At 51.0% G+C, this 27,999-nt stretch overlaps 3 protein-coding genes across 4 annotated transcripts in view; 2 read left to right on the top strand and 1 right to left on the bottom strand.

The window, feature by feature from the left end:
* The window catches only part of TOP6BL (TOP6B like initiator of meiotic double strand breaks), a gene marked incomplete at both ends in the record, with an annotated part of 42,867 nt that extends 33,554 nt beyond the window's left edge, over nt 1–9,313 (top strand). The window contains 7 exons of the mRNA XM_081341045.1: nt 365–502; nt 2,491–2,612; nt 3,929–4,039; nt 4,789–4,887; nt 5,650–5,773; nt 7,306–7,565; nt 9,251–9,313. Coding sequence (XP_081197171.1) covers nt 365–502; nt 2,491–2,612; nt 3,929–4,039; nt 4,789–4,887; nt 5,650–5,773; nt 7,306–7,565; nt 9,251–9,313 — 917 coding nt within the window. The remainder of the gene's footprint in view (nt 1–364; nt 503–2,490; nt 2,613–3,928; nt 4,040–4,788; nt 4,888–5,649; nt 5,774–7,305; nt 7,566–9,250) is intronic.
* Nucleotides 9,314–10,493: 1,180 nt separating this feature from the next.
* On the top strand, nt 10,494–19,197 carry RCE1 (Ras converting CAAX endopeptidase 1). Of its 2 annotated transcripts, XM_081340321.1 has the most exons (9): nt 10,497–10,920; nt 11,565–11,667; nt 11,893–11,986; nt 14,274–14,353; nt 14,568–14,646; nt 15,504–15,671; nt 17,264–17,335; nt 17,992–18,054; nt 18,630–19,197. In XM_081340321.1, exons 1-9 carry the CDS (start codon nt 10,805–10,807, stop codon nt 18,875–18,877), a joined length of 1,023 nt encoding a protein of 340 aa, XP_081196447.1. In that variant the 5' UTR covers nt 10,497–10,804; the 3' UTR covers nt 18,878–19,197. The 2 variants fall into 2 exon arrangements, with proteins under 2 accessions (XP_081196448.1, XP_081196447.1); XM_081340322.1 differs by lacking the exon at nt 11,893–11,986 and having other exon boundaries at nt 10,494–10,920; nt 14,270–14,353.
* Nucleotides 19,198–20,114: 917 nt separating this feature from the next.
* ACTN3 (actinin alpha 3) overlaps nt 20,115–27,999 on the bottom strand; it is a 34,379-nt gene continuing 26,494 nt past the window's right edge. The window contains exons 15-21 of the mRNA XM_081340493.1: nt 27,513–27,695; nt 25,665–25,799; nt 24,238–24,417; nt 23,416–23,562; nt 23,161–23,226; nt 21,846–22,004; nt 20,115–20,732 (exon numbers count right to left, since the gene is read on the bottom strand). Of these exons, the coding sequence (XP_081196619.1) occupies nt 20,574–20,732; nt 21,846–22,004; nt 23,161–23,226; nt 23,416–23,562; nt 24,238–24,417; nt 25,665–25,799; nt 27,513–27,695 (1,029 nt within the window). The 3' untranslated portion in view covers nt 20,115–20,573. The remainder of the gene's footprint in view (nt 20,733–21,845; nt 22,005–23,160; nt 23,227–23,415; nt 23,563–24,237; nt 24,418–25,664; nt 25,800–27,512; nt 27,696–27,999) is intronic.

Below are 27,999 nucleotides of genomic sequence, written 5' to 3' on the forward strand. Positions count from 1 at the left end.
TCCCTCATTGAGTTTCCTTGACGGAAACCAGCTGGGAAGGTCACAAATGGCAATCACATGATCCCAGGATCCTGTAAACCTTGTAAATATGTGCCAGTTTCCAAGTGCCCAAATTTTGATCACGGTGACCATAGGGATGCTGCAAGTGGTCATAAATGCGAGGCTTGGTGTAAGTCACCATTTCCAGTGCTGTTGAAACTTCGAACCATCACTAAACAAATGGTTGTAAATCGGGGGCTGCCTGTATTTTCTAATATCCGTATCACCAGTTCCTTAGATATCATCACTGAATCTTTGGTTATCTGCCTGACATAAGATGCAATGCAGTGCATCCATCAATCAATCCATGTATTTTGTCTCTCAGATACAGCAAGACCTGAAATCCAGTTTAACCTTCAAAGCAGCCACCAGCAGGATTCAGATCTCCAGCAACAGAGACTACTCCTCTTCGTTTTCCTTGGCTACGCGGATCCGTTTCAGGACAAGCCAATTTTCAGTTTCTGTATATATAAATATAGATACATACACATACGTCTGAATATGTACACACACACACACACACACACACACACACACACACTTATATTTATATTTATATTATTTATATTTATATTTATATTATTTATATTTATATTTATATTTATATTTATATTTATATTATTTATATTATTTTTATTTATATTATTTTTATTTATATTATTTATATTTATATTTATATTTATATTTATATTTATATTTATATTTATATTATTTATATTTATATTATTTATATTTATATTTATATTTATATTATTTATATTTATATTTATATTATTTATATTTATATTTATATTTATATTATTTATATTTATATTTATATTATTTATATTTATATTTATATTATTTATATTTATATTTATATTTATATTTATATTTATATTTATATTTATATTATTTATATTTATATTATTTATATTTATATTTATATTTATATTTATATTATTTATATTTATATTTATATTATTTATATTTATATTTATATTTATATTATTATTTATATTTATATTTATATTATTTATATTATTTATATTTATATTATTTTTATTTATATTATTTATATTATTTATATTTATATTTATATTATTTATATATATTTATTTATATTTATATTTATATTTATATTTATATTTATATTATTTATATTTATATTTATATTATTTATATTTATATTTATATTTATATTTATATTATTATTTATATTTATATTTATATTATTTATATTATTTATATTATTTATATTTATATTTATATTATTTATATATATTTATATTTATTTATATTTATATTTATATTTATATTATTTATATTTATATTTATATTATTTATATTTATATTGAGACTGGCAACAGAGCTGCTACAGAATAAACTTTTGGCCCCGGGGCTAATCAAGAAAATATGAAAGCCTCAGAAATTGGGATAAGAAAACTCTCAAGTCGGGGAAATCAGAGAGAAACTGAATAACTTCATTTAACCTTCCATCTGTGCTTAGGATCATTATGCCCTCCGCTAAAAATACAAACGCAGCACAGATGTGCTTTTAAAGACATTTATTCTTGAAGCTATTCTTGAAGCCTCTTTAAAAAAAGTCAATTGCCATTATTATTTGGCTTTTCTCCCAGTTAGTTAAATCACAAAGTGAAAGTGTGCACCTTAAGCGTTAGGACATTTGGGGTTTTAACTACAGTGTGTTAAAGTAAACCACAACGTCTGGCTCACAATATGGCTAAGCCATAAAAATCACGGCTTCCAAAAATGCAGGCAGTCCTCGGCTTAACGACCGAGTTTGAGCCCATAACTCCTGTTGCTAATTTAAATTCACGTAATTCACATTTGTTAGTTTTGTCCCATTTTACAGCCTTTCACGCCTCCATCGTGAAGGGAATCACTGCAGTTGTTCAGTTAGTAACACGGCTGTTAAGGGAATCTGGCTTCCCCATTTGACATTGCTTGTCAGGTGGTCGCGAAAGGGGATCACGTGACCCCAGGGCACTGCAACCGTCATAAATATGAACCAAGCATCCAAATTGCCAAGTTGCCAACCATCCAAATTTTGATTCAGTGACCGTGGGCAAGCTGCAATAGTCGTAAGAGTGAAAATCGGGTCACAAGTCAATTTTTTTTCAGTGATGTGCTAACTTCGGCCACTAAATGAGCTGTTGTAAGTCGAGGACTGCCTATACCAGGAATGAGCTCACAAAAACAAATTGCATCCAGCCAGTAACTTACAATTCTCTGGAACTGAAGGGAAATTTTTGTTGCAAGATCCAATCCGGTTCGGTCACCGGGACCAGAGGCTCGGTCTTCCATTCCCCACCACCCCCACCCCGATATCCACAGGCCAGAAACACGCTCACCCCTTCATCTATCTTATGTGAAGTTGTGCATTTGTGTATTTAGCATCTGCATGTCATCTTTTGCCCCCTTCTCTCTCTCTCTCTCTCTACGCTGCAGGGGACCGGCGGCTGATTCTGTCCCATCTGTCACCTATCCTCTTCTGCAGTGAGCAGGCTGTGAGAAAGGCTATCCAGGGACTGGTGAATGACGTCCTAGATCAACACTACAGAGTATTCCAGGTGCAAAGGCCAGGAAGGCTGAGGGCGAGGCTTGGGAGTAGAAAGGGGTGGTGGTAGGGGTGGTGGGAAGAGTTTTATTTATGTATTTATTTATATAATTGACCCGGCTGCCCAGTTCACTCACCTTGACTCTGGACAGCTTACAGGAGGAGGATGGGGCCGTTAACAGGATTCTGGAGCAAGGTTTTTTTTGCCCGGAATGGTACTGGGTCTCCTGCTTTAGCTGGGGGTTGGACTAGAAGACCTCCAGGGTCCCTTCCAACTCTGTTATTCTGTAATGGCATGGGTCCGGATTACCTACGGCAGCACCTGCTGCCGGCATCAACTTCCCTCCGTCCAGTGCGCTCCCACAGAGAGGGCCTCCTCAGGGTGCCTCCGATCAGAGAATGTCGATTGGTGGCCCCCAGGGGAAGGGCGTTCTCTGTGGGCGCGCCAGACCTGTGGAACCGCTTGCCGGTTGAGCTCCGGACGGCCCCCGACCTTCGCTCCTTCCGGCGCGATTTAAAAACTTATTTATTTGAACAATCTGGCCTGGTCTGATGGGTTTGGGGTTGGATTTAGTTTTAACACACTTTTATTATTGTATTATATTGGGCATAATTATTTAATTCTTTTTAACTCTTTTTTTAACTTTTGTATTTACATTTTGATATTTATTGCCCTGTACACCGCCCTGAGTCCTTCGGGAGAAGGGTGGTATAAAAATTTAATAAATAAATAAATAAATAAATAAATAAATAAATAAATAAATAAATAAATAAATAAATAATTCCATGCAAGCCTGGAACTGCAGCCTTGTTTGGGACTCGCAGAGGAGAACGCAGCTCCCTCTGCCTGTTAACCAACTTTTAACATCAGTGTTATACAGGTAACCGGGCTGAGCCCGAGGGAGGGGTCAGGCTCCACCATCAGTGTTGAGACCCTTCGTCCAGCCCACCTTGAATTCCGTTGACACTTTTATCTCCCACCAGTTGGCTCTGACCTTTAGTAGTTCCGATTCTTGTGGAGTGTTAGCGTGGGGGGAAAAAAACACCCTGTATTCCGTCAAACCACCTTGGCTCCTGGTTCCCTGCCCTTGATAGATGTGTAGCCATCCATTAAACCACGTTTCCATCTTTTATTCGGACTCTGCCCCGGCGTCCCTCTGTGAAAGAGGCGGGCCATTTCCAACTGGGATGAAAAAAAATAAAGTAAAATAAAATCCGAAGCACGGTTTTTACTCTTCACTGCAAGGGTAGAAGGAAGACATTCTGGCAGTCCGTTTTGAGGCTGTGGTGGGCTGTGAGCACTAAGGCAGGACTCCTTGCTCTCCACAGGATCAACTGAGGCTGGCACGTTCTTTACCCATCGTGGCCTCTGCCATTTCCAGAATAGTCTCCAGCAGCACCGACCGCGCATTCCGACGGAAGTGTCTCCACAGCCTGCAGGTACAGCCAAGATGGGTTAAAACCAGGGCATTGTTTAAATTAGCAACTGGGTTTAAAAAGGTTGTATAGGATCGGGAATTGTTGAGTGAGGTTAAATGAAGCAACTTCCAAACTACTAATTTACGTGTAGCTCTCACCTCACATTTTCATCAGAAATAAAGGTAGTTCTCAACTTACAACAGTTCACTTAGTGACTGTTCAAAGTTACGACAGCACTGAAAAGTGGCCTCTGACCTTTTTCCCCCACACTTACGACCGTTGCAGCATCCCTACGTTCAGGTGATCAAAATTCGGGCGCTTGGCAACTGACTCATATTTATGACGGTCGCAGCATCCCAAGGTTGTCTGATCTCCTTTTTTGTGACCTTCTGACAAGCAAGGTCAATGGGGAAGCCAGATTCACTTAACAGCCGTGTGACTAGCTTAACAACTGCAGCGATTCACTTAACAACGGTGGCAAAGAAGATCAAAAAAAGGGGGCAAAAGTCCCTTTAAAAACTGTCTTGCTTAGCAACAGACGTTTGGGGCTGAATTGTAGTTGTAAGTCAAGGACTACCTGAGAATTAAAGCTACATGTGCATGGTGTTAAAAAGAGGGATGGGCCCCCGTGGCCCCTTTAGGACCTGTGGACTTCAACTCCCAGAATTCCTCAGCCACCACCAGCATGTTCAGTTCTGGGAGTTGAAGTCCACAGGTCCTGCAGGGGCCGTCCTTGCCCACCCACGTTAAGAGATTATCTCTCTTTTCAGGTTGCAGACACTCAAGAATTCCAGGAAGCCATCGGAGAAACTTTGAACCAAGTCATTCTTAATCAGCCGAAGCCCAGTAATGCCTGTGGGATCAAAAGGGTAAACATTCTCTTAAAGTTGCCAAGTTTGAATAATTGAATAAACCTTTATTGTCAAAGTACAACCATGTATACAAGACTCCTGGTTCAGTCACTTACAGGTAGTCCTCAACTTACAATCCCAACTGGGACCAGGATTTCTGTGGTTAAGCAAGGCAACACGCCCGATTTTACGACCTTTTTTTTTTTGCCACGGTTGTTTAAGCAATTCCTGTTAGTTGTTAAGGGAATCGTGTTGTTAAGTGAATTTGGCTTCCCCCCTTGACTCTGCTTGTTGGAAGCTGCTGGGAAAGTCACAAAAGGCGAGCAACATGGCTTGGGGACCCTGCAAGCACGGTCGACCTATGCCCCTTTCCGAGCGCCCGAATTTTAAGCACGTAACCAATCATAAGTCTGTTTTTTCAGCGCCGTTGTAACTTTGAGCGGTCACTAAAAGACATGAGCGTACGTTGAGGGCTACCTGTAATTCCAAAATCCAGCCAAGATCTCTTACCAAAAATCCTGCAGTCTGCCGGTGAGCACGGCCCTAACTGATCCCCAGGTTCATAACACGCTTAACCTTTTCCCTGTTATAGAAATAACATAATGCCAGAGATCAGCTTCATTGCAAGGCTGAGTTGTTACCATTCCAAAATCTTTCCATGACGGTTTTCCTCGGCCTGGAGAATTACCGGCATTCTGTTCTTCCTTTAATATAATCTGTGTATTGTTAATACAAACTGTCTCCTTTATTACAGTATTATTATTATTATTTTTTCTGCAGCCACTGCCTAGAAAATTTAAGACGAGGCCGCCAAATCCCTCGTCTTCCCTTCGTCAGAAAACGTTGTGCTCCTATGTCAGCCATACAGGATTGGGGCCAGGGGAAGGAACCCCGGCCAGAGAAGGTGTGTCTTTTGAGCGGGCAACTAAGAAAACACACAATTCCAGAGCGATGCTGTCCCTAACCTATACAACTGCAGTGCTTCGCTTCGCAACTCTGGCAAGAAAGGAGATCCCGTGGGGCAAAACCCACTTAAACAAATGTTTCACTTAGCCACAGAGATTTTTGGACTCCAGTTGTGGCGGGAAGTCGAGGACTACCTGTATAATATGTGAGATGGTCTCACGAGGTTGATGGATCGTTAAGGTGCTTCCAAGTAAAAGGCATCACGCAGAGATGCAATCATATGAAGCTTTATTTAACGATAGATTAGAGAGAAAGAATTACTTGGCATGGTGGCATCCATGCCTGCATGTGAGAGAGAACAAAAGAACAGAAGTAGGCTAGAAGAGAGCAGAACTAGAACAAGAAGAAGGAGCAGCCCCTTGAGCAGAGGTATTTATGGGGGGGTCTCAGCCCCTCCCTAACCATAAAACTCTCTCGCCAATGGGGCTGCAGGGGTCTGGGACCCCTGACTCATCAGTGGAAGCAAAGAAGCCTCTTTGCTCCCATCTGATGACCTTTTTGGGGAACTGCCATGGCTGGCACAAAAACATCTAACATAATATAAAAATGTACAGTTTACAGAAAGAAAGAGGAAACATTTCGTGGGTCAGCTATCGGCTATCGGCCTACGTTTGAAATTCTCTCGTTGGGGAAAAAAAAGACAGCCCTTCCCCTTTATCCCTTGCATGGTCCTCTCCCAGCAGGAAAATGCATCCAGACCAAAAGGCGGAAAAAAGAGAAGACGGAAGTAAAGCAAAAGCAAACGTTCTAAAACAAACAGAAATCAGAACAGTTCATTTCCCAGGCTCTGAACGTCGCTGGGAACAGGTGCAGCATCTTCAGCAAGTACCTTGAGAATTTGCAAAAGTTAAAAAAAAAAAAAACTCCAGGAGAAAAATCTTGGTTTTTTTTTTTTTTTTTTTAAAAAAGCCTAGCTACAGCCATCCGATATCCAGGTAATCCTCGACTTACCGACCACAACGGAGCCCAAAATTTCTGTTGCTAAGCGAGACATTTGTTAACGTGAATTTAACCCCCCATTTTATTGCTTGCCATAACTCTTTAAGTAGAACCACTGCGGTTGTTAAGCTAGTAACGCGGTTGTTAAGCGAATCTAAATTTTTTTTCCCCCCCACGGACTTTTGCTTGTCAGACGGTCGCAAAAGGGGATCACGTGACCCTGGGACACTGCGACCGTCACAAACGCGAGTCGGTTGCCAAGCGGATTTTGATTACGTGACCCTGGGGATGCCTCAGTGGTTGTTAAGTGTGAAAAATGGGTCATAAGTCTTTTTTTTTTCCCCCAGTGCCTTTGTAACTCTGAACGGTCACTGAATGAATTGCAAGTCAAAGACTACTAACGCTTAACTGCACTGACGTCACGTGCAGTTTGAGTCTGTGCTTCATGTCTGCACATACGTGGGCTGCATGTGTGACTGTAGCTCAATCCGCGATGTCACACGTGTGCGATTTCCGACTTGTGTCCTGCAGGACTCGGCTCCGATTGCTCAGCGTGCGATCAAATAAGCCTGACCAAGAAGAGGAAACCAGCCAATCGGAGGATCCCCCTGGAAGCGGATTCAGAAGACCTTGACGTCTTCTCCGGCGAAGCAAAGAACAAGGAACCCAAAGGAAGCCTCCCGACAAGAGCGGAGACCCCTTCAACCGCTTCCTTTCCGACTTTTTCTAAGAGGGAAAGTCAAGGAAAAGATGGCGTCACCAGAGCAAAATGGAGCCGAAATCTGTGCCAGGTTTGTCAAAACGATCATCCGCAAAACAGAATGAATCGATTAAGAAGCTTTCCAGACTCGCGCAGCACCTTAAGTCGTGTCACGGTTTGCTTATTTTTCACTTAGTTGAAGTCCAGCCACCGTAACGCTGTCCGGGGAATTCTGGGAGTTGAAGTCTTAAAGCCTTGGAATATTGAGTCCAGTTTTGGTTGCCACGATACAAAAAAAATACGTGGAGACTCTAGGACAGGGGTAGGCAACCTTGGCTCTTTTATAACTCATGGACTTCAACTCCCAGAATTCCTGAGCCAGCCATGCTGAGGGGAAAGGGAGAGTTTCCAAGCTGAGCCATGCTGGCTCAGGAATTCTGGGAGTTGAAGTCCACGAGTCATCAAAGAGCCAAGGTTGCCTACCCCTGGCCTATGCACTAAACCAGGGGTCTTCAAACTTAGCCCCCTCATGATTTGTGGACTTCAACTCCCAGAATTCCTGAGCCAGCCATGCTGAGGGGAAAGGGAGAGGTTTCCAAGCTGAGCCATGCTGGCTCAGGAATTCTGGGAGTTGAAGTCCACGAGTCATCAAAGAGCCAAGGTTGCCTACCCCTGCTCTAGGAGGAATGCAGAGAAGAGCAGCAAAGATAATTAGGGGGCTGGAGGCTAAAGCCTATGAAGAGCGGTGGCTGGAATTATTTATTTATTTATTTATTTATTTATTTGATTTGTATACCGCCCTTCTCCCTAAGGACTCAGGGCGGTGAACAGTGACATAAATATCAAATGCACAAATACAGATATTGAAAACATTAATGTAGAAGATAAGTTACCTTAAAACAATAATTATAACAGAACCCGTCAGAATTGGGGATGTCCAGTCTAATGGAAAGAAGGGCGAGGGGTGTGACATGTTACAACGTTCCAGGCTTTGAGGGGCTGCCACAAAGAAGAGGAGGGGGCTCAACCTCTTCCCCAACCTCTTCTCCTGAAGGCAGGAGAAGAAGCAACGGATGGAAACTCATTAATGAGAAAAGCAACCTAGCACTAAGGCAGAATTTCCTGGCAGTGAGAACAAGTTAACCAGTGGAAGGACTTGTCTCCACGCGTTGTGGGCGCTCCAACCCTGGAGGTTTTGAAAGACGAGATTGGACAACCGTTTGTGTGAAATGGCACAGGGTCTCCTGCTTGAAGAAGGGGGTTGGACTAGAAGATCTCCAAGGTCCCTTCCAACTCTGCTTTCCCTTTTCTGGTTGCCTAGCTTTGGAAAGGGACGCGGTGGCTCAGTGGGTTAGGACGCTGAACGTGTCGATCAGAAGGTCGACAGTTTGGCGGGTCGAATCCCGAGTGCCGCGTAGCAGAGCGAGCGCCTGTTACTCGTCCCAGCTTCTGCCAACCTAGCAGTTCGAAAGCACGTAAAAATGCAAGTAGAAAAATAGGGACCACTACGGTGGGAAGGTAACAGCGTTCCGTGCGCCTTTGGCGTCTAGTCATGCCGGCCACATGACCACGGAGACGTCCTCGGACAAGCGCTGGCTCTTTGGCTTTGAAACAGAGATGAGCACCGGCCCCTAGAGTCGGAAAGGACTAGCACGCATGTGCGGGGGAACCGTTACCGTTACCATTAGCTTTGGAAAGGCTGGCTTAGGCTGAGAGATGATTTTGCTTTAAGACGATTCCAAGCTGCTTCCTCTTCTGACTTTCTCCATCTTGCAGGAGGAGGAGGAAGAGGACCTTTGGGCTCAGGAGGTGTTCAACATGGCCAAGTGGACCTCCTGAAACGGCCACTCCTGTTCAGTTAACGGAATTCCCGGGAGTGTCTCGGGCAAGGCAATAAATGGAAAAAGTCATTAACTGTCTCTTGGTCCCGTCCACTAACTAAAGAATGAACACAACGCGGTTTCTAGAGCAGCGTTTCTCTGGGACTTCAAATCCCAGAATTCCCCTGTCAGCATGCTTTAAGAGGAGTGGACTTCAACTCTCATGCTGGTTGAGAAATCCAGGGAAATGAAGTCTACGCCTCTTAAAGCAGGCTGGCTGGGGGATTCTGGGAGTTGAAGTCCACCCTTCTTAAAGCATGCTGGCTGGGGGATTCTGGGAAGTGAAGCCCACCCAACTTAAAGCATGCTGGCTGGGGGATTCTGGGAGGTGAAGTCCACCCCTCTTAAAGCATGCTGGCTGAGGAATTCTGGGAGCTGAAGTCCACCCCTCTTAAAGCATGCTGGCTGAGGAATTCTGGGAGGTGAAGTCCACCCCTCTTAAAGCATGCTGGCTGAGGAATTCTGGGAGGTGAAGTCCACCCCTCTTAAAGCATGCTGGCTGGGGGATTCTGGGAGTTGGAAGCCCACCCAACTTAAAGCATGCTGGCTGGGGGATTCTGGGAGTTGAAGTCCACCCTTCTTAAAGCATGCTGGCTGGGGGATTCTGGGAGTTGAAGCCCACCCACCTTAAAGCGGCCAAGATTGAGAACTAGTCCACAGAGGCTGGACTCCGACTGACCGCTGAGAAGGCAGGGCGTCTTTGTGTCCGAGATGCCTGTTGCAGCCAGGAAGACCCGGCTGGGCAGGAATCTCTGGCCTGGGCAATTGGGGCTGGGGAGGGGGGAGAGACTGCCCCTTCCCCCCAAATGCTACGCAGGAACCCCAGAAAAAGGCAATTAATCCAGATTTTGGCAGGGAAGCCCGAGCCCGGCTCCCCATCATTTGGCGCGCTCCCTTTGCCCCTCCGTTCCCCGACCGGCCCCGACCCCGCTTAGCTTTCGCCAGAGCCCCGCCGCGGCAGGCAGCTGCTGCCCCCTAGCGGCGCAAAGCGGCGCGTCTCCCTCGGCCCGAAGGCTGGCCGCCTTCCCCTCCTGGCCAGGCGGGCGACCTCAAGCCCGGGGGCGGCGGCGGCCACCGCCTGTCGTGTAGCGCCGAAGCCGCCCCGTCCACCTGCCCGCCCCGAGCCAGCCAGCCAGCCAGCGATCGAGCGGGAGGGAGGGAGGGAGGCGGGGTGGGGGGCGCCTGCCCTGGCGGGACTGGCCGGCGGGGGGCGGGATGCCCGCCTGGCCCGGGCCGGGGTCTCTCTGCCGCAAGCCCCGCAGGGCAGCCCGGCCCGCTTCCCTCCCCTGCTCGCTGCGCAGCGCCGCCGCCGCCGCCGCCGGCCGGGCTGGCTGGCCGGCTTCCTCTTCCGCGGCTGGGAGGCGGAGGCTCCCCACGCGGCCCTGCCTGCCTGCCCGCCCGCCCGCCTGGCTTGGGCGGCCGGCTTGAGCCGCGCTCTTGCAGCGCCCCGATGTCGGCGGAGGGCCAGGCCGGCTCGGAGCTCTGCTGGGCCTCGCTCTTCTCCTGCCTGGGCCTGGCCTGCTCCTACGTGGGCAGCCTCTACGTCTGGAAGAGCCACCTGCCCAGGTGAGGCCGGGCGGGGGGGGGGGGCGAGCGGGAAGGCGGAGGGGTTGGCTGGAGGAGGACGCCAGGGGTGGGGGTGGGGAAGCTACAGCCGCGCGATCCCCCCCCCTCCTCCAGCCCGGCTGGGAGGTCCGGAGGCAGCCCTGATCCCCTGCAAGGGTGGGGTGTGTGGGGGGGTCTTTCTCTGCGAGAAAGGCGCCGGGCTTGCTTTTTTTTGGGGGGGGGGGTCTCGTATGCCAGGCGCTGAAGCCGAAGCCCCTTTGCAGAAATGGGGAGAGGGGTGTGTGTGTGCAATGCAATGCATCAGCCAAGCCAAGAGCCTCGGAGTCAACTTGAAGCCTTGAGCTTCTCCGGGACGGGGGAAAACCTCACTTTCCCCGGATCGGCCGGTTTTGTGAATGAAGGGATCAGCTCCCTAGTCCAGTGTTTCCCAACCTTAGGAACTTGAAGATGCGTGGACTTCAACTCCCAGAATTCCCCAGCCAGCATAGCTGGCTGGGGAATTCTGGGAGTTGAAGTCCACGCATCTTCAAGTTCCTAAGGTTGGGAAACGCTGCCCTAGTCTGCACTGCATCGTATTCTCGCCCCCCTCTCCTTCACACACACACACAGACACACACTTCAGACTTGGGTTTTTCCTCCTGCAGGGACCACCCCGCCGTCATCAAGCGCCGCTTTACCAGCGTCCTGGTGGTCTCCACTTTCTCGCCCCTCTTCATTTGGGTCTGGAAAGAGGCGACGGGCATTAAGGTGAGGGCGGAAGCCTTTGGCCAAAGTTCCCTGTTTCAAAGACTTGTTTCTTTCTTTACAGGCTACTGTTTTGTTGTGTGTTTTTTTTAAAACCAAAGTGAATCCAAACAGCAAATGTAACAGCGGGTGGGGGAAAAAAAAGCTCAAGGGTTTTTAAAATGCTTCAAAAGTTTTGAAATGCTGGATTGATTTAAGAATGATTTTTTTCCCCCCGGGATCGTGAAGCAGGGACACCCAACCATGTTCAGACAGAGAAAATCTCCACAGCCCAGCAAAGAGAAGCAACAGAAAGAAAGAAAAAAATTACACTTGACTGAATGTGACCTTTAAACCTCTTTTGGCTTATCATGCCCTTATGATGACATTTTCCATCTTCTGTTACATTAAAAAAAGAAATAAAATTCGGTGCTAACTTTTGGAGAGCTCTGGGGGCTAGAGCCATGCAGCCTTGATAGGTATCCCTTCTCAGCTTAGTGTAGAAAAAGTGTTTTGTATCAGAAAACAGCCTTGCTGAGATAGATTTATCCCGTAACACAGGGGGTCTTCAAACTGGGCCCTTTCATGACTTGTGGACTTCAACTCCCAGAATTCCTCATGCCTGGCTGAGGAATTCTGGGATTTGAAGTCCACGAGTCATAAAAGGGCCAAGTTTGAAGACCCCCCTGCCGTAACAGAAGCAATATTTGATGGAAAAGATCAACTGGCTACTGTATTACCATGCAGGCAGAGCGGTGTGGGAAAAGGATCAAGTTGCCTGGAGTTGCTTGGATAGTGAGATGGGATGACATATACATTTAATACATAAATTAGGGGCTTGCACAATTTATTTATTCATATCCCATCTTTTGTTATTATTTTTACAACTAACTCAAGGTGGTGAACATATCCAACATACCTTATTTCCTCCTATTTTCCTCCCAACAACAACCCTGTGAGGTGGATTGGGCAGAGAGAGAGAGAGAGGCGGCGGGGGGGGGGAACAGGCCCAAATTTACCCAACCAGCTTTCGTGGCTAAAGAGGGACTAGAACTCCCCATCTCCTGGTGTTTGGCTCAAAGTCACCCAGCTGGCTGTCATGGCTAAAGAGGGGACTAGAATTCACAGTCACCCAGTCTGATGCTTTAACCACTAGACCAAATTTAGGGCCTTAAAAGACCAGCCTCAGCAGTTTGACCTGGGCCTAGGAAGGGCTGGGGAAATTTCTGTGCAACTACCAGCCGAAGCTGGTTGCTGGAATCCACACGGGTTTAAGCCAAGCGGTTACTCTGATCTCTTGGTGGTGCCATTTTGCCAAGCTGAGGTCTGACCAACGTCCCCTTGCCTTGCGGTCCTCCTTGCTTGGCAGGACAGTCCTGCCCGGTTTCCTTGGGCGAGCCAAACGGCTCAAGGACACCCACCCGTGTTTGAAAAGGACGTTTCCTAGGAGAAGGTTTGGGCCATCACCAGAGTGGGTGGTGTTCGCCCACTCTTGGCGGCTTCTGAACTGCTTGATGGCCGCCTTTACTATACAGCGTCCTTAATCAAGATAATTGCAGCCTGGCAAAACATTGCTACACGGCGCTCACGATGCGCAATTAGCTAGATTGGAGGGTGGTTTTGTGTGTGTGTGTGTGTGTGTGTGTGTGTGTGTGTGTGTGTGGAGTGTGGTTAATCCTTTGGTTCATCCCTGCCTCGGTAGGTGGTGCGATTCAGGAACCAGTTTAAATGGCTTGTTGTCACAGCCACAGCTGAAGCGAGAGGCGAGGCCTATTGTGGGTTGAATGGATGCTTCAAAGATGGGAGGAAACTCTTTCGGCCACCCACAGCACATTAATTCCGCTGCCCAGTGGGGATGATGGGAGTCGGGGTGGAATGATTGTGGCACCTCAGAGAATTAAGTAAAAAGTTGCATGAAGGCACATTGGGCGGCATATAGATTTAATAGTTTATTTCCAAGGGAGTCTAAGATGGCACCTTACGTACATTATCTGGATCCAGTTTGGTCGGAGTGGTTAAGGCATCCGGCTAAAAACCGGGAGACGGTTGACTTAGCCATGAAAGCCCGCTGGATGACTGGGCCAATCGCCAGGAGACTGCGAGTTCTAGTCCTGCCTTGGACATGAACGATGTTTAGGTGACTTTGGGCCAAATCGCCAGGAGACGGTGAGCTCTAGACCTGCCTTGGACGTGAAAGACATGTAGGTGACTGGGCCAATCACCAGGAGTCAGCGAGTTCTAGTCCCGCCTTGAGTGTGAAAGCTGACTGGGTGACTTCAAGGCAGTCTTTCTCTCTCTTTGCCCATCCCACCTCAGAGGGACGTTTTGTTGGGGAAAATAAGAAGAGGAAGGAGCGCCAGGTATGTCCAGGGCCTTGAGTCATAACGACGGGATTTTAAAAAAAAACTCAAAATCAAATCAAGTCTCCCCTTTCCCACCTCTCCAGGGGCTGAAGTCAATTCACAGCAGGAGAAACCTGCAACTTAAGACGGTTCTAGTGTAGGTGAGATGCCCCTTTCCCTGCCGTGCGCCCCTTGTTTGCTTACGCGCGGAGCGAGTCGGGAGAGGAGAGGGAAGCTGCTGCCCGGGGGTGGGTGTTGACGAAGGTGTCTCCTCTTCTACTCAGCCAGATGCATCCCTTCTCACCTTGATGGGCTTCCGGCTGGAGGGCATCTTGCCGGCGACTCTGCTGCCCCTGCTTCTGACCGTGGTAAGGGTGGCTCGCCTGTACGATGGGTCGGGCGGAGCGTTTCCGACAACCAGCCAAGCGACCTGGGTCTTCCACAGCTGGCACCGGATGCTGGGTCACAGAATGCTAGCGGGCAACGGGGGTGGGTGGGGTGGGAATAAATTATGTTTTATGTTTTCAAAAGGGGGTGGGTATCTGCAATGCCCCGGCAAACGTGGCTCTGCTCTCTTCCCAGATCCTGTTTCTCGGCCCCCTCATCCAGCTGTCGATGGACTGTCCCTGGGACATGGTGGATGGCTTAAGAGTGGCCTTTGGTAAGAATCTGCGGAGGGGCTTTGCGTTAATTAAAAAAGAAAAAAGAAATATTTCACTAAGGGGTAGATAAATGTTTTGGGGGCACACTTTCCTTGAGTGGGGATACCCGCGCTGTGTTTTGCTGAATTTGACTGTGGGTGGAGACGAGCTTCGGTAAGTTCCCTCGATCTGTGCCTGTGTTTCTCAAGCTTGGCCCCTTTAAAAAGGGGCGGGCTTCGACTTCCGTGGCTGGCTGGGGAATTCTGGGAGTTGAAGCCCACCCCTCTTAAAGGGGCCGAGCTTGAGCAACACCGGTCTCGCAACAGGTTCTCCTCGAATTGTGATCCCAGTGGAGACCAGAATTTTGGTAGCTAAAGCAAGACGGGCGTGGGGGGGCTGGAGTGCGTCGTGCCCACTTTTACGGCCCTTTTTGCCAGAGTCGTGAAGTGAAAGGCTGCAGTTGTTAAACGAATCACGCGGTTGTTAAAAACGAATCCAGCTTCCCTCCTTGACTGCGCTGGTAGAAAGCCGGCTGGGAAATAAATAACACGCTGGGTTGCCAAACGTCCAGATTTTGATCGCGGGGACGCTGCAACGGTCATCAGTGTGAACCAGGGGCCTAGGTCACTTTCTGAGTGCCGTTGTAACTTCAGATGGTCACTAAATGAATGGTTGTAAGTCAAAGACTGCCTCCGGTTGATTCTTGGTGGCAGTTCAGATTACCCTGCGACAGCCTCCTAAACTTAGCAGGATGCTCACTGCCATTTTTTTTTTGCCCTGCTCAAGAGATCAAGGCGTGTGGAGGGTTTTTGTGTGTGGTGTGTGTGTGTGTGTGTGTGTGTGTGTCAGTAACAAGCGCTTCTACTCCCCCTCTCAGACCCCAGGTTTTGGGTACTCTGTCTCACCGACATGCGCTGGCTGCGCAACCAGGTCATCGCGCCCTTCACCGAAGAGCTGGTCTTCCGGGCCTGCATGGTGCCCATGTTGGTGCCTTGCACAGGAGTAGGACTAGCCATCGTCACCTGCCCGCTCTTCTTTGGAGTCGGTGAGTTTTTGATTGATCGATCGATTACATTTGATTGCCACCACTCTCCCTTCACGGTGCCCTCTCACCGATAAGCCCTGAGCTGGCTTTTTGCTCGTCTTGTCTGGACCTGGCTGCGAGCTAAACATTGGAAGCTTGTGTGTGTGTGCGCGCGCGCACGCACTATTAGAGGGGTGGGGGTCTTCCCTGAGAAGACCTTGGTTCTTCCTCCAAGTTGTTAGTAAACCCCCATGGACCAGAAGGCAAACGGGCAAAGGCTTGCGGTGGGATAATGGACGAATTGCAGAGTCCTTGGTGCTCTCTGAACGCGGGACGTCTCGCAGCCCAACTAGGCAACCTCATCAGTGCTAGAAGGGATTGGGGTTTGCCCTCTACGAGCCTGGATGAAGTTACCTAGTTGGGTCATGAAAACGCCTCCAAGAAAAACTACCAAGCTTAGAGATTACCAAGGACCCCCCCCTGCCCTCCCCCCGCGCTAGAAATATTCTACCAATAATGTGTGAATGCCTGATTTACTTACTTATTTGGCAAATGGTCCTCGCGCTTACAGGCTTTCCTAAAGAGAAAAGCGGAGGGGAGGGGGGGGGCGCAGCCTTTGCTTCTGACTTGCTCCCTTTCTTCCTTGTGGTTATTAAATCGGAACTAAAACGCGTCCCAGTGGGATAGGGAATCGGGCGGGGGTGGTGAGGGCCAACAGGATGCTCCGGATCTAACTTTTGATTTGAGTAGCCTGCTGATTTGGAAAACGAAGCCCCCAGGTGCAGCGAAAGAATTTCATAAAAGCTCAAGAGAATCCAGCTGGTTAGACGTTGAATGAGACCCACCCCCCCCCCCCGCTCCAGAAAGCTGCAAATCCGTAGGCTTAGCTGGAAAGCTGAAAAACACCGTTCCAGGAAAAAAAATCAGCATCCCCATCCATGCTGTTGCCAAGCCAACCCCAGGGGTGAAGTCAGCAAGAGTCAAGATTGACTCAAATTAGACTGATTTTTGTCTGAAGCTGTCAACAAGCTTGTTTCTCCCCCCCCCCCCCCCCGCTGGCTCAACCTATGAAGAACACTTCTTGGAGAGGGGATGAAATATAGTCCCCGACTTACGACCAGAATTGGCAACAGGCTCTCCGTTGCTAGGAAGGCAATTGTTAAATTGAGTCTTCTCTAATTTTTTATGATTATTTTTTTTTGCCACAATTAAGCAAAACACTGCCGGTTGCTAAGTGAATCGTGCAGTCGGTAAGCAAAACCGGCTTCCCCCCCCCCCCATTGGCTTTGGTTGTCAGAAGCCGGCTTGGGAAGGTCACAAACAGCCGTGTGGCCTCGGACGCTGCGATCATTGTACATACAGGCTGGTTACACAGGATCTGAATTTCGACCGTGGGGATGCTGCCGTGGTTTAAGTGAGCGGACCGGGTGGGTTTTTTCCCCCCAGCGCCATTGTAAGAAAACTTGGTCGTTGGTCGCTAAACGAATGGTTGTAAGTCAAGGACTATCTGTAAAGCCAGGGAGAACCTAAGGCCAAGGGGTGTGTGTGTGTGTGTGTGTGTGTGTGTGTGTGCGTGTGTATTTTTAACGTGGTAATTATTTTTCTTCCGGCAGCTCATTTCCATCACGTTATCGAGCAGCTGCGGTTTCGCCAAGGAAGCAGAGCTAGTATTTTTCTCTCGGCAGGTGAGGATCAGTCCCGGCGGGGCCAGTAATAAAAAGAGAGCGAGGCAGGGGAATCTCGGGTTGAAGCTCCCCCCCCCAAATTCACAATTTTGGCCAAAAAGCCCCCCCAAAATCTAAAGTTGAATGGTGGGGGAAAAGGCTTAGATCGGACCAGGCGTAGGCAAGCTTGGCTCTTTTATGACTCGTGGACTTCAACTCCCAGAATTCCTGAGCCAGCATGGTGGAAACTTTGGCCCCTTCAGGACTGGTGGACTTCAACTCCCAGAATTCCTCAGGCAGCGTGGCAACCTCTCCCTTTCATCTTAGCATGGCTGGCTCAGGAATTCTGGGAGTTGAAGTCCACTAGTCATAAAAAAACCAAGGTTGCCCAGCCCTGGACTAGACCATTATGAACGGATTTGTGGGGGTGGTTTTGACATATTGCTGGGGGATTCTGGGAGTTGAAGCCCAGACACTTTGAAAGTTGCCAGTCGCTGAATGGCTGTCGATCGTTTGTGACCCTTTCCGATTCAACTGGCTTGAGGTTGGTCTGGTGGGGGGGGGGGTATGCCCAGAAGCCTCCGCATTTTAAACTGGGTTTCCTGCTCCCTCCACGCAGCGTGCGTATGCGCACAAGCGCACCATCTTTCCTAACCAGCTGCTCCCTTCCCTTGCAGTGTTCCAGTTCTCCTACACCGCCATTTTCGGAGCCTACACCGCTTTCCTCTTCATCCGAACAGGTGGGCGAAGGGCTGGGGAGCCGGGATTTCCTTCCCATCGTCCTCTTCCTCTCGGCTGCTTCGGGGACGTTTCCTCTACCGTTAACCTGCCAGGATTCCTCTACTGTTGTCACCAGCAAGGGGGGGTGGGGTCTCCAGAAACCCCCCCTTGGAGGGCTGGGGGGGGGTAGCTGGGAACGACGGAGGTCCCAAATCTTTTAACATGGAGACGCTGAGCCCTCTTCTCTGCCAACAACCCTGTTCACACGCTGACTCTGACCAGGGGTTCTTCTCCCTTTCTATCGAGGCTAATCCGACATTAAGACAAAGTGGGTAGACCGGGGTGGGGTGGGGGCTTAAGGTAGCCCTGTTCTGGCTTGGTATCCCGTGTGAGCCAATCCTGTCTTTTCCTTGGACCAAAACGAAGGAATTCTCTCTCTCGCCTGCCTCCCGGCTAAAAATTCATTTAGCGTTCTTAGTTCGCCCGACATCGCTGGGTGGTGGCTTTTCCACCACGGGGGAACCCCTTGTTTTTCCTCTCTGCTCCTTCGGAGGTGTGGGCTTCTTCTCTTCACCGTCGCCCTCTCTCCACGCAGGACACCTGATTGGGCCGGTTCTCTGTCACTCCTTCTGCAACTACGTCGGATTCCCTGCGGTGGGCGCCGCTCTAGAGCACTCCCAGTGTTTCCTGGTGGTCTTCTTTTACTTGCTGGGCGTGGTTCTCTTCTTCCTCCTCCTCTTCCCCATGACGGACCCGGCCTTCTTCGGAGACCTGCCCGTCTGCTCCCTCTCCAGATTGACCTCTCCCGCAGACAGCCTCAGCATCTCCTCTTGGTGTTCCTGACACCCGGAGGGCACCTCGGCTGCCAACGCAGCCCTTGCCTGCCTCCCCACCCCGTCCCCGGGGACGCCCAGAGGGCTATGCTCTGGGCCCAAACTGGTTTGCAGAGGCACTTCTGCTCTGCAGCCGGGAAGGACGGGAGCTCCACCATTCCCAGAGAAGCCCGTCACTTCGGCCCCGTGGGTAGCCACGCTGGCATTCTCGCACACCCACCCTGAGCCGCTCCCCCACTCCCACCCCTCCTTTTTTCTAGTGATCCCTGGGTCCTTTTCCTCCAGGCCCTGAAGAGTTCTATTTTTTATTAATAAAGTACTTTTAAGGAGGCCCCTTGGTTGGTTTAATGGACTCGGGGGAGGGGGAAGGGGGGGTGTCCCCTGTACCTAGGATCCTTTGGGTCTTTCTCCTTCGGGCCGATTTCTCATTTGAATCGGGGCTCTGAGGCCATGAGGAGGGTTGCCCACTGGGGCTCTTTTCCTCGGCGGCCAAAGCAAGGTCACCGGAGGGAAGAGTAGCCTAACTCAATCTTTGCTCACTAGTCTTAACTGCTCAAGAAGCCAGAGGGGATCCTGCCAAGAAGGCAGAGCATTATCCTTCTCTGCAAGCAGCTGCTGCCGGGAAAGCGTCAACCACGGACTGCATGAGGAAGTCACAGGAAGCTACAGGGCATCTCGGGATACCTGGGCAAAAGGGAGACGGACGGCTTCCAGGATAAGAGTTAGACGGGACCTTGGAGGTCTTCTAGTCCAACCCTTAATCAAAGAGGAGACCCTATCGCAGGAGCGTCAAACTGCCGGCCCGTGGGCCAAAACCGCGCCCACCCCATTGCCGGCAATGGCAAAAAAGTCGTGACACGTCACATGACGCTTGCGAGTTTGTCACTCCTACCCTATAAGCGCTCTGGACAAATGGTGGTCCAGTGTTCTTCTTACAAGACCTCCGGTGATGGGAGCACTCACAATTTCTGCTGGCAAGCCGTTCCGCTGGCTAATTGTCCTCGCTGTCGGGGGGGAGAACGTCTCCTTAAGTTCTACATTGCTTCTCTCCAGGATGAGTTTCCATAGATGGAATTCCGTCCCATCAGTTTCCGGTCTAAGCAACCTCGCGCCCGGTTCACGAAGTCCCCCGCTCTTTTAGCCAAACGGCCGGGCCTTTCAGCTTGCAGGACCTTGGGGGTACATCCTGCCCCGGGCCCCCCCACCTTGGCCTACCAGGAAGAAAGACCCCGACCACAGAAGGGCCTCCAGGGTGTGGTGTTTATTGGTACAGCCTTTGTTCCATGCGGCCCTGCCCTGGCTTCCTTGGAAACCCCCCCTCGTCATCACCAGATCTTTTTTTGGGGGGGATGAGAAACCCAGAAGGGAGGGGCCTGGGGAGGGGGAGGCAGGGCAGAGCACAGCCTGGAGGGAGGAGGGCTGACTAGCTCAGGAGCAAAGAAGAGAGACAGCAGCAGGATAGGAGGGAGACTTGATTTTCTAACCGAGACCCCCCCCCGCCCGGATCCACCAGCTGTGGCTCAAGGGTGGAGGGGGGGGAGAAACCTCGTGACCTTTTTTGCCCAGCAGTTGGGGGGGCATGTGGGGAGGGGGCTGCTATGGTGGGCGCCCTCCTTTCCGTGGGCACAAGACTCGAATTGGGTGTGCGTGGGGGGGGGTCATTGGGCTCCCACATGCCTTTCGTGGCGAGGGGCTGGGGGAGGGAATCAGAGGTCGCTCTCCCCATACAGGGCGCTGGAGAAGGAGACATAGTCCAAGGCGCCTGACACGGCATCGGCTCCGCTGTACTTGGTCATCCGGGTGATGCAGTACTCGGCCTGCTCGGGGGGCAGCTCCCGGCGCAGCTCTTCCACCGTGATGAAGTTCTGCGGAGGACCAAGAAGGAAGAGGGGCCCCCCCACGCCCCGGTTAGAAGGCCAGAGAAGCCTGGAGCTCGGCACCCGCTGGGTAGGAGTCAACTGGACTTGCTTGGGGTTTTTTGTTTTTTCCCCCCCTTGAAAACATTTCGCTTTTCATCCAAGAAGCTTCCTCTGTTCTAACTGAACAGCTTGGGAATGGTGGAAGGATTTATAAGTCTTTGCGTCCCCTCCTCGCGCTGTTCAGCCGGAACCGGAAAAAGCTGCTTGGATGAGAAGCCAAACGTTTTCAAGGGGGGAAAAAAGGGGAATGAAAAAAAAGTCCAGCCACCTTTTGGAAAAAGCATCTTTGGGACAACCGGGACTCGGGACGGTTGAGAATCTCTGCAGACCTTTGCTTGGTAGGAGACGCCAAGGACACGTTGGGCATCTCTAGTTGGCGGGGGGTGGGAGAAGTAGAGGGGGAAGGAGGCCTGACTGAGCCCTGCCATTCAGGACAGACCAGCCCTCCCTCTTGCACCGCTGGGACTGAAGCCCAGCGCATCCTGGAGGCCATCAGGCTGAAGGAGAAGTGGTGGGGTGAAGCTTCCCAGGAATGCCTAGGCTGGGGTGTGGGAGTCTGCCCTGAGGCAGAAAACCAGACCAGGCTTGGATATGGGCTTCTACGGGGTGAGCCTGGGGGGGGGGGGCTTCCTTCCTGCTGCCCGAGAGGTCTACAATACATGGAGAGGCCTGGCACGGAGAGGCCTGGCGTGATCGGCTCCCTCTTCTCCAGCCCCTGGGATGCAGAGCTGGCCCACCTTAGTAAATTCATTAAATTCAAGAATAATTGGGATTATACAGCAGGTTTGGGAGCGGGGGGAGAGAGAGGGGCTGGCGTTCCCTCCTTTGGGACAGAAAGAATTTTCGCCGCTAGGGAAGGAGGGAAGCGGAGAGGGCAAAAAAACAACCCAGAACCAACCAACCAACCAACCGGCTGAATCCCAGATGCTGATTCTCTTTGGCAGGGAGACAAGCTAATCTAGGTTTCATCCTGCCTATAAAAGGAAGAGTCCTTTGTGTGGGCAAAGCAGAATCTCCCCCTCCCCAGCCCCCATCTCCTGACTGGGTTCCCACGCTCACCTTGTCTGAAGCCAGGATCTTGAAGGAGGCGATGACCTGCTCGGCCGTGTCGGTCTCGGCTGTCTCCCGGGTCATGAAGTCGATGAAGGCTTGGAAGGTCACCACCCCTGTGTTGTTGGGATCCACCAGGGTCATGATACGGGCAAACTCCACTTCCCCCTAGGAGCAAGAGGAAGGACCCCTGAGGGGAGGGGAGGCGGATTCTCTGCCCAATTCAGACGGAGAGGCAGGTTCCCAAGTGGGGCAACTCAAAAACTGCCTGGCAGAGCTTCTATACATCTGCGTCCCTGTTGCAACCAACCGCCGGTAATTTTATCGTCTAAAACAGGGGTCTTCAAACTTGGCCCTTTTATGACTTGTGGATTTCAACTTCCAGAATTCCTCAGCCAGCCAAGCTGGCTGAGGAATTCTGGGAGTTGAAGTCCACAAGTCATAAAAGGGCCAAGTTTGAAGACCCCTGGTCTAAAACCAGCGGGCGGCAAGGGAAGCGTTTGCTTGAGGCAAAGGAACGGGGCTGAGAGTCAGTTCGGGCAACTCAAGTTTATCCAGGAGAAGGGACAAATGTTGGGAAAACAACGGGGAAGGTGACATCGGTCGCTTTCTAAGCCGCGCTGGTTTTCCGATGTTCAATCTGCCATCTTTCAAAGGTAAAGCCCGTTCTTTAATTCAATGCCTTCCCCTCCTCATTTTTATTTTATTTTTATTTTTTGAGCCAGAAAGTTACACCCCAGCATTGAGGGAAATGCAGAATCCCAAAGATAACCGAATCCTGGGTTTTTCTGCAGTCTAGATATGGAGACTACAAAGAATCTCTGTTCTTTGTCCCGCTGCTTATTTCCTGGCAATCTGAGGCTCTCTGGGAAGTCTCCCAAGGCCATTGACGATGGCAGCTCTGCATCCCTGCAGGAAAAGAACGACGTTTCCTTCCCAACTTGACGCTGTCTGTACGGGTTTCCTCAGATGGCTGCAAGGATGATTTGTCAGGAGGTCTCTGGTGCACTCTGAGCCGGGTTGTTTTCTCGGAGACCTTTCACGACCCAGCGAGGCAACATCATCATCAGGGTTAGGCTGACTTAGCACTGATGACGTTCCCTAGTTGGGTCGTGAAACGTCTGCAACAAAACTACCAAGCTCAGAGGGGACCGGGGACCCCCGCACTGCAACTCTGAGCTACAAATAAGTCTCCTTTATTGGTTTGTACACGTGCACGGAGTTGAGATCGCTTGCGGCGGTCTTAGTGCCCCCCCACCCGTCTCCAGGAGATGCAGCGGGCACCCAAAAGCCAATCCTCCCCCCATCCAGGCTGGCCTCCTACCAGGTCGTATCCCATGGAGATCAAGCAGGCTCGAAAGTCGTCGGGCTCCATCAGGCCGTTTCGTTTCTGCAATGAGTCAAGCGGGGAAAAGGTGAGGAGCGAAAAGGTGAGGAGCGGAGGAGGCTCAGGCCAGGGCCCCCCACTCCTCTTCACACACACCCCGGCACGTGGCTTGAGTGACAGGCTCCCAACCCCGAGAAAAAGGCCTTTCTGTTCCAGACCTGCGAGCGGCACGAGAACGGTCCTGCTACCCACCCGGTCAAAATGGTTGAAGGAGGCCCGGAACTCGTTCATCTGTTCTTGGCTGATGCCTTTGGCGTCGCGGGTCAGGATCTGGTTCTCCACTTCGTTGATGGTGCGGGCGATGGTGGTCAAGAGCTGCTCCCAGCCCACCCGGATGTGCTGCGGTCAAGAAGAGGGGAGCGGTGGAGAGGGAGAACCGGGGGGGAGGGGAAAGAAGAACGGACTTTCCTTTCTTTATGGGCAGAGAAACCGGCCGGATTGGCTGCGCAGCCGAATTCGACGTGCTGGTGAACGTGATAGTGCTGTCCCCCCCCCCGCCACTTTGCCCCAGGATTGTGGTTGTCCCCAAATTCGGAAACGCATGGTTGACAGCGGTTTCTCAGGCACCCGAAACCCTTCCTTTAGAGACCGTTCAAGGTCACGGCGCCGCCGAAAACAATGACCCAGGATTGGTCCTCCCACTTATGAACTATCCCAGGATCCCTACAGTCCCGTGATCAAAATTTGGCTCCTTCGGCAACCGGCAGGTGATTTATGAAGAGTCGCGGCATCCCAGGGTCTTGTGACCGCCATTTGCAGCCTTCCCAGTCGGCTTCCGACAAGCCAAGTTAAGGGGGAAGGAAGCTGGCTTGGATCGGCGGCCGCAGGATTCATTTAACAACCGTGGCGATTCCCTTAACCGCCGTGGCGGGGGGAAAAAAAGCTTGTCAAATTGAATGCGACTCGCTTCGCGACTGCTTTCCTTAGCAATGGAAAATTCCAACTGAGGTCGTAAATCAAGGACTACCAGTTCTTCCCCCTGCTTTCCTTGCCCTCTTCTGCCCAGGCACTCACTTCCATGGTGTAGTTGGTGTGCTTGTTGTCGAAAACGAGGGCTTCCTGGATGAGCTGGTGGTCGCCTTCCAGCTTGTCGATGTTCACCTTGTAATTGATAATGTTTTGCTCGTGCTGCTTCAGCTGGTTCATTTGGTCCTCAAGGGGTCCACTTATGTCCACGGAGACATGACCGATTTCCTGTAAGGAGAGGGAGGAAAGAATGTTGGCGCAAGATTTGGGCATCTGCCTCAAATCCCCCGGGACCGCCTTCCCCTCAAATATCGTGGGGCACCTTCGGTCCCCCAGAAGCTAAGGCAGTGGTGGCGAACCTATGGCACGGGTGCCAGAGGCGGCACTCAGAGCCCTCTCTGTGGGCACCCGCGCCATGCCCCGGAGGTGGCAACTGTCCCTCTTCAACCAGCCACCTGCTAATTCGCCGGGGTCCCACGTGGCTGAATGCATCCCGGCACGGCTGGTTTCCCTCCTCCCCATCCCGTCCCTGCTGGCCTCGCATGCTGTCCTTTTCCCGGGCACGACCCACTGCATCGCCTCCTCAGCTGTCGGCCGACCATCCATCTCGGAGGCGGCTTCTTTGAACTGCTGGCGACGGGCTGCGGAGCCCCAGAGTGCGTCGGTCGAGGGGCCGGCAGGTTTTGGCTACTGACCATTGGCCTCCATGCGCTCACTGGCCTTTTTGGGGGGGGGCGATGGTGTCAGGCAGCAGCTGCCCCAGCCCTTGCCTTGCCCCATGGCAATGGCACCCCCACCCTGCCTCGCCTCACCCCACAGGATGAGTCTCCTGCCTACCGCCCCACCGGCCAGAGACCGCCTGGATCACCCCCAACCCTGCCCACCCCCTACAGGTGTCCCTCCCCACGAGTGACATTGAGGTGACCACGCTCACCTTGGCCACACCCACCCAATCTGCCATGACCACCACAGCTACGCCCACCCAGTGGGCCATGCCCACCTGGCACCCAGCAATAAAGAAGTGGGTTTTGGGTTGCAGTTTGGGCCCTCGGTCTCTAGAACGTTCGCCACCACTGAGCTAGGGAGATTCTGCAAGTTGGAAAGTGAGGTCCACGAAAAACAAACCAAGCGTTTTATACTTTCTTGTCACTTCTGAACCCTCTTTAGAGTATCCCTCTCTGGTTTAGCCACCCCCACCCCATATTTTTTCCTTAGTGCCCCACTGTAAATGCTTGAAACAGTCTCTGTTTTGAAAAGATAGTTAAGACTAGGCCGGTGTGTCTCTACGCGCGGGTGTGTGGGCTTCAGTTCCCAGAATTCCTCAGCCCTTTCCACTGTGGTCCATTTCCACGCCGCAATGCTGTGACGGGACTTGGTACGTATCCCGTTAAGCATACTCCGTAACCGTAAGCCGCCCCCCCCTTCCCACCAGAGGAACAGAAAGCCGTGCACTGGTGGACAAGAGAAGGCCTGACCTCCATCTTGGTCTGGACCCAGGGACCAATGATATTAGCCTGGGCAGCAAATTGACGTCGCAGGCGTTCGTTGGCTTGCTGCCTCGCCAGCTCTTCCTGCAAGGTCTGGTCGCGGTGTGGAACCAGCTGCTTCACCTAAGGAAAGAGGCAAACTGGTGCTTAAAATCTCGCCAACCCGAGAGGATTGGGGGTGGGGGTGGGGTGGAATCTGAAAAGGGGGAAAAGGAAAGGCACCCCAAATCCCAGCCCCATCCTAGATTGGTTCAAAGCAGGAAATAACGGGGGGGGTGTTGTTTGGTGCCCTCCGAGCTTGGTGGTTTTCTCCAGACGTTTCACTACCCAACCTAAGGTAAAGGTAAAGGTTCCCCCGCAGATGCGTGCTCGTCGTTTCCGACTCTAGGGGCCGGTGCTCATCTCCGTTTCAAAGCCGAAGAGCCAGCGCTTGTCCGAGGACGTCTCCGTGGTCATGTGGCCGGCATGACTAGACGCCAAAGGCGCACGGAACGCTGTTAGCTTCCCACCGTGGTGGTCCCTATTTTTCTACTTGCATTTTTACGTGCTTTCGAACTGCTAGGTGGGCAGAAGCTGGGACGAGTAACAGGCGCTCACTCTGCTACGCGGCACTCGGGATTCGACCCGCCAAACTGCCGACCTTCTGATCGACAAGCTCAGCGTCCTAACCCACTGAGCCACCGCATCCCTTCACTACCCAACTAGATCATATCATATCAGCGTTCACAGAGCGCAAACCTCACCCCCTTCTATCGCTGATGACGTTACCCATACGGGCAAGGAAACGTCTGCAAGGGAACCACCAAGCTTGGGGAGCACCCAGGACCCCGTAGTTCCAACGCTGAGCTACAAATGTTCTCTGTGGTTGGAAAAAGCAACGACATCAAGTGTAACCTCGGGCGCGGAAGGAGCTTCTTGGCGGAGAAGCGAAACATGCTCAAGGAAAAACGAAGAGTCCAGTTGCCTTGTGAAAAAGCACTTTTGGGACAATATCAGAAATTGTTTTCGGCTGCCCAGCGTATCTCAATCAAACAGTCGCTTCAGGACCTTCGGACAAGCTGTAAATTATGGACATAATTAGAGTTTGTGTGGATGAGACCAGCTCTGAAGAATAAACCTCAGGCTTCTCACAGGGGAAAAGCAAATCGTATTTCTTCCTTTCAAAGATAAATAATCAGCCAAGTGGGATGGCTGAAAAAGGTTGTATCAAGTGCCCCCCCACCCCTGCTTCTCCCTAACCAAGCTTTGCATCCAACTGTCTGCTTTATCCACTGAGAGGGAAGCTCAGATACAGCTAATCCTCAACTTACAACCATTCGCTTAGCGACTGTTCGAAGTTACAATGTCCCTGAAAAAAAAAGTGACTTACTGTTTGACTGTTTTTCACATTTACGACCATTGCAGCATTCCCCCCCCATCACATCGATCAAAATTCAGACGCTTGGCAACTGGTGTGAATTTAATGACAGTCGCGCTGTCCCAGGGCCAGGTGATCACCGTTTGTGACCTTCTGCCAAGCAAAATCAACGAGGGAAGCCAGATCCACTTAACAACTGCACGATTCACTTAACAACTGCAGCAGTTCGCTTGGCAACTGTGCCAAGATGGTCGTAAAATGGGGCATAACTCATCTTAAGAACTGTCTGGCTTATCGACGGAAATTTTGGGCTGCGTTGTGGTCATTTGAAGTCGAAGACTGGATTGCGGATTGACAAACCCCGACCACGGATGGAGGGCCGCGACTTATCGAAGGATCCAACTCCGCCTGAAAAACTTGGATTTTCCCCTCGATTTTCCCGCTCCCTGAACGCGGCAGGTTTCTCCGCCGGTTCTCACCTTGTCCCACTTGTTGGCGATGTCGTGATGGGACAGGCTGGTGTAAGGGTTCAGGCCCGACAGCTTGATGCCGTAGGTTTGAGCAATCTTTTGGATCTCGTTCTGGATGCCCAGGATCGCCATGCGCTCCTTGTCAGCCTCCGGCAGGGTGGCTTTAAACTGCTCATGAGCTGTGATTAGGCTCTAGGGAGGAGGAGAAAGAGGGTCTGATCAGCTGCTGCCCCAAGCGGGACGGCGCCCGGAGGAAGGCGGGCGCCATCCGGAGAGCTGTGGTGGCGTAGCGATTAAAGAGCAATATTGCAGGCTAAATTCTGCCCACTGCCAGCAGTTTGATCCTGGCCGGCTCAAGGTTGACTCAGCCTTCCGTCCTTCCGAGGTCAATAAAATGAGGACCCGGATGGTTGCGGGGTGAGGGGGGGGGGAAAGGCCGACTCTGTAAACCACTTGGAGAGGGCTGTAAAGCAGCGGGAAGCGGCATATAAGCGGT

The sequence above is a fragment of the Vipera berus genome (assembly GCF_964194415.1).
Source record: "Vipera berus genome assembly, chromosome: 16".
Lineage (NCBI taxonomy): Eukaryota > Metazoa > Chordata > Lepidosauria > Squamata > Viperidae > Vipera > Vipera berus.

Excerpts from the sequence above, each read along its gene's own strand:
- RCE1 (XM_081340321.1), top strand. The coding sequence starts at position 10,805 with ATGTCGGCGGAGGGCCAGGCCGGCTCGGAGCTCTGCTGGGCCTCGCTC. Across the intron at positions 17,336-17,991 it reads TAGTATTTTTCTCTCGGCAG|TGTTCCAGTTCTCCTACACC; the intron begins GTGAGGATCAGT and ends CTTCCCTTGCAG. Across the intron at positions 18,055-18,629 it reads TTTCCTCTTCATCCGAACAG|GACACCTGATTGGGCCGGTT; the intron begins GTGGGCGAAGGG and ends CTCTCCACGCAG.